The following is a 5,487-nucleotide window of genomic DNA, read 5'->3' on the forward strand; positions in this document are numbered from 1 at the left end:
GGTTCGTGGGTTCGAGCCCCGCGTCAGGCTCTGTGCTGACTGCCAGCTCGGAGCCTGGAGCCTGTTTCAGTCTGTGACTCCCTCTCTCTCTGACCCTCCCCTGTTCACGCTGTCTCTCTCTCTCTCCTAGAAATAAAACATTAAAAAAAAAAAGAAGAAAGAAATAAAATATTAAGAAAAAAATAAAAAAAAAATAACTTGCTCATGGTGTCTTCTGTAGTTCAAATTTTAAATCTTGACATATATATACCTATCAATTTTTTATTGACAGGTCATATTTCTCCATCTTTTCCTTTGTGGTTTCTAATCTTGATATATGTAAGAATTTGAAATGTTAATTTTTTTCAGCCTGCAAAAAAGGTCGTATTATTTTTAACCCAAGGAGAAATGTCTGACTGTATCAGTTTCTTTCTCCAACATCTTTGTTAGTTACCTCATGAATCTGAAAAACTTGTGGTTTTCACTTCTCTGATCACTAGTGAGGTTAACATTTCTTCACAGATATTTCTATTTCTTCTCATGAATTCTATCTTCATATCATCTCTCTTCATCATGTGAAAGTTTTGCATTTTTATGCAGTTACATCTTCTGATCTTTTCCTCAATTCTGAGTTTTACATCTTGACTAATAATACCTTCTTAACCAAAAGAAGGAAAGATTATTCTCTTGTTTGATCCTAGTATGTTTAGTCTTGTTTTAGAACTTTAATTCATCTGTAATTTTTTTCACATAAGACATGAGACAAGGATATATTTTGCTTCTATCCAAGTGCACAGACAACTGCTGCAAAACCAATCTGATGAATCTATCTTTTCACACAGGTATAAGATGTTCTTTTTATCAAATATTAAGTTCCCATCTATGCTCATCTATTTTTAGATTTCTTACCCAATCTATTTATTTCTGCACCAGTTTCACATGTTATTTTTAGTAGTACATTTTCATATTTGATAGGTCAAACCCTCAGACCATTATTCTTGCTTTTCAAACATTTCTTAGCATTACTTCATAATCAGAAAAATAAAATAAATGCTTTTCCTAAAAAAGGAATGATCTTGGATAACAGACATTTAACCAAAACATGTACATTTATATACACATAGAAGAGGTTTGAGGATTACAGGGCCCCCACAACTAATTTAAATCAGAATTATACACACACACAAAAATACAAAACTAGCATTCCATTTTATTCATCTACCCTTTCTTAGAAGAACAACTAACAATTAACATTTGCATGACCTTCAATTTACAAAGCATTTTCATTCACATTCATTATGAAAGAATGATACTTTGTCAAAGAAAATAATCCACTCATTTTAATGTCAGTAAATGTATTCTAACTGAACCTAACACTTCACTGCTGAAATACATTTCAAAATGTGCAAGTTTCAGCAACCTGTATATTCTACATAAAACAGCAAGTAACTCATTTATGCTGTATCTTGTGTGTGTGCAAATTACACAGTAAATGAAAAAGCATAATCATATTGTAGCTACTAAATATTATGACGTAGCATTCATTACTTATACTTAGGACATGTCCATTCTTTGGACAAAATGAAAGTTTTAACCATGAAAATGAATTATAAAAAAAGAGTATTAGCTTCAGTCTTTTAAATCTTTATTAGACAAAAATCTGTCACCTACCTAGCCATACAGTTGTCAATTTCAACTTTGCTACTAAGTCTGACTTACAGACTTTTTCCTAATAAAAAGTAAACTTACATTTTTCACTATAAATGATCTGGACCACTGGATTGGGGCCATCATTCTGCGGCACCGGATCTATATCAGCCCATTCTGCTCTGTCCCTGAAATACATATATTTTTCAGTGACTATATTCAAACACATAAGAAGAAAGGAGAACTCTGGTGTTTTAAAAAACAGCAACAATTACACTTAAATTAATAGTAACATAACTACTTTAATGTAATTGTGGTTGGATTCTTCATGAACAAGTTTTAAAGTAACATAAAGAAAACATGAATAATCTGTCAATTAATTAATTAAGCAATAGTTCTCAAACTTAAAGTTTTTATATAATAAGTGGAAAAATACGTTTTTTGCAGTAGGTACACAATAGTTTAACATTAGAAATCAACTTAATTCATTGGTCTAATCAGACTTTTTGCAGTTAATCAGCATTTATAAAATCTGAGTAACAATTTGCCAGGAACTAACATTTAAAAATCAAAGTAAACACTATTAGTTTTCTGTAAACTGCGAGGCCCAGCTGTTCTTTAGAGAGCAGGCTCTGGAGTCTGACAATTGTCTGAGTTAGAATGTAGGCTCTACCCCTTACCAGCTGTGTGACCCTGAGAAAGTTACTTAATCTCTCTGGGCCTCAGTTTCTTCACTGATAAAATGGAGATGCTATTACTAACCAACCTTAGGAGGGAGTCTGGAGGATTAAGTGAGATAACATGTCAAGCACTTCAAAGTGTTTAACAGTAAGCACATGGCTAGTAAATATATTACATACATATTAATATATATAGTAAGTAATGCATACAGTAAGCACTCATTGAAGGCTACTTCTCATTATCAATGCTAAAATAACATTATAGCGGCACTCAGGGGTGTCTATACATAGTTCTGTACAAACTGCCCAAACTTGTCTTAACCACTCTTTTACTTATATTCTTTTCCTTTCACCCATCTTCTACATCGCTACACTGATCAGCTACTGGCAGCAAAGATTCTGTGGTATCCACACACTCCTGAGGTTGTGAAGTGAGACTTAGAGCCTGGGGGAGTGGCACGAGAAAGGTAAGGCTGTCATTTAGTCACTGAATAATCAGACACAGCCAAGAGAAGCAGCTGAATATTTTACAATTCCGAGAGGAGGTGTGAGGATTATGGGGCTACCACAGCCAAATTAAGTGAGTAAAACATGAACTCCAATAACAAAATCTGGATAGTGACTTTCACTCATTCATAAAACCAGGCAATTAAGCTATCTAATGGGTTTATCTAGAACTACATAAGAAAAAAATAAGACCAAAGAAAAGTAAGTCGCAAGGATTTCTCAATTAACTGTCTTTGCAAGTTCCATTGCAGCCGGGGAACTGGCATTACCAGAAAGCAAAGAACTGACAGGGAAGAGGCTGGGGAGAAAAAGCAAGAAAGTTGCAAAGTACCCAACACCGCCTACTCCACACCTCGTGTATTATGAACGAGGCGACGTATTACCCGGCTTAAGAACAAATACCTTTTCAGTCTTGGAGCCTAAACTCGCTGTCTGTCTGAAGGTAGGCGCTAAGATATTTAAAGAAAATGTCCCAGTCCTTCCACTAGCTCTCTCCACTTTAACAGAACAAACTTCTGGAAAGCCCTTATACCTTGTTTTTAAAGTGAGCAAATCCGGGCCTTATTTATATTTAAATCATGATTTCCTGCCCGGCTATTAAACAGCACTCAAACCCTTCGGTATTTAGTCAGATTATTATCAGGCTAGCGTTGTTGGAGCACGAAAGAGAGCAGGATATTTCTTAAATTCCAGAATCACACCCAAACAGCCTAGGGAAGAGTGCTGTCCAGTGTGTTGCAGTTTCTACGCTGTCAGCTGTCTGGCCTCCCGTCGGTCTCTAGGTGACAGCGTCGACCCCGGGAAAAAGCAACCCCGAAAAGAGCGCGAGGGCCCCGGGCGGGCCCCGATCCCACAGAGCGCGCCCCCCTACCACCGCCGGCCGGACAGGGAAGCGGCGGAAACTTCGGCCGGACACGCAGAGGCCAGAGGAGCCGACTCGGAACCGCCAGTCGGGTCGAGCACCCGCCTTAGAGGGAAGGGCCTCCGCGGCGGCGGCCCTGCCGTGGGCGTTACCTGTACAGGACATAGGTGGGCGAGTCCAGGCTCAGGAACCCGTCGTCCATAGGGGACGCCACCGCTTCTCCGGGCTCAGCCGCCATAGCTTCTTCCTGCTGCTGCTGCTGCTGCTGCTGCTGGGGCGGCGGAGGGTGCGGCTGGGGCGGCGGCGGCTCCGGCTGACCGGACTCGCTGCCCTGCGCAGCCTCCCCGACCCCTTCAGTGGCCGCCATCTCGTCTCCGTCCGCAGCGGAGGTGGTGGCGGCGGCCCCGCCCCTCGCGGTCCCGCCCCTCGCTCCCTTCCCCCACCGGCGGCCCACTTCCGGTTTTCTGGCTTCCTAACCATAGAGATGCGGACCAGAGAGATCCGGGCTGCGCTCCAACCCTGGAGGTCTCAGGTGGGCGCTTGGCTGCGAGTGAGGAAGCACCACAGTTTCGAGGGACACTACATTTCCCGCACGTCATCCCGTCTGTAGGCCTTTCCGAATGCATGTAGTTGATACTTCGGAACCTGTTGGTTTTGTTAGATTCTCCTTGGTATGGGGATATGGTTCTCTCTTGTTTTGGGCACAGTATCTTAGAAACAGTGGGTAAGTGCAGGTGGCCCAGAGCTGAAGAGTCAACATCTCTCGCGCATATCTAGGGCACAGGCCTCCAGTGTTCCCTAATAACCTTTTAAGGGCCTTTATGTTTCTTGTGCACATGTTTTTCTTTTGGATGTTGGGAGTTGATACCGCAGAATTTAAGTAATACAGGGTTTTTTGTCTTTCGAAATTAAAATCCTAATTATACAAGTACTGTGTATATGATATAGAAAATGTAAACATTCATCGAACAACTGTTTACTATTATGTGGCTTGTTCACAGCAGTAAATGAAGCCTCTGTAGTCATGACGTTTACATTGTAATGAAGGTAACAATATACCACCCGAAAATACGTAGGTATTCAGGACGTGCCACTTAAATCTGCTGCTTTGGTATACTGATTTGGTATACTGAAATAGTATACTGATTATTTCTGAGCTGTAGGCACTTGAAAAACAGCAAATGTGATTAGAAGCTTTCTCTGAGCCTTCTTTATTTGCCTAAAGACAAATCCTCTAAAAACAAACAAATCCTCTAAAAAACAAAACCTCAGTAGTCATAAACCCCAACACTGGGGTTTCCAGACAAATTTTGTCAAACTGTCATATCCCATCTACTTTTCTAAGGACACATTCATCTTTCCTAAAAATCATTCTCCCCTGAGAAGCCTACATCTCCACTTCCCTTTATTAAGAAGGCATTTAAGCCTGAATTCTAAGCAACCTCAGTGAGTTACTAATTTTTTCTAAGTTCCTCCATGTATACATGAGGCATACATGTATCTGTTTTTGTCTTGTTAATCTTTTATTGGAGGGTTCACAGCCAAGGGCTCAGAACAATAGAGGGAAAATTATTTTTCACACTCCAGATTTTTTTCTGGGCCCTATTTGAGCAAAAACCTGAAACAGGAAAATGCATGCCATGTAGAACAGATAGGGAGTGCATGCTTAGTGTGTTCTAGGTTCAGCACAAGGATGCTAGTATCACTAAAGTCCTATGAATGAGGGGAAGGAATTGGTAGGTAATAAGATTAAAGGAAAAGCCAGGGGCCACGATAAGAATTTGAAGTGTGTGCGAGTGTGTGTTATAAAAT

General features: G+C 40.3%; 1 protein-coding gene across 1 annotated transcript in view; it reads right to left on the bottom strand.

Annotated features, from left to right (window-relative positions):
- The window catches only part of FNTA (farnesyltransferase, CAAX box, subunit alpha), a 33,322-nt gene extending 29,252 nt beyond the window's left edge, over positions 1 to 4,070 (bottom strand). The window contains exons 1-2 of the mRNA XM_077773074.1: positions 3,828 to 4,070; positions 1,729 to 1,814 (exon numbers count right to left, since the gene is read on the bottom strand). Coding sequence (XP_077629200.1) covers positions 1,729 to 1,814; positions 3,828 to 4,042 — 301 coding nt within the window. The 5' untranslated portion in view covers positions 4,043 to 4,070. The remainder of the gene's footprint in view (positions 1 to 1,728; positions 1,815 to 3,827) is intronic.
- Positions 4,071 to 5,487: the final 1,417 nt, after the last annotated feature.

This window comes from Crocuta crocuta, unplaced genomic scaffold (genome assembly GCF_008692635.1).
Source record: "Crocuta crocuta isolate KB4526 unplaced genomic scaffold, BGI_CrCroc_1.0 scaffold177, whole genome shotgun sequence".
In the NCBI taxonomy this organism is placed as follows: domain Eukaryota; kingdom Metazoa; phylum Chordata; class Mammalia; order Carnivora; family Hyaenidae; genus Crocuta; species Crocuta crocuta.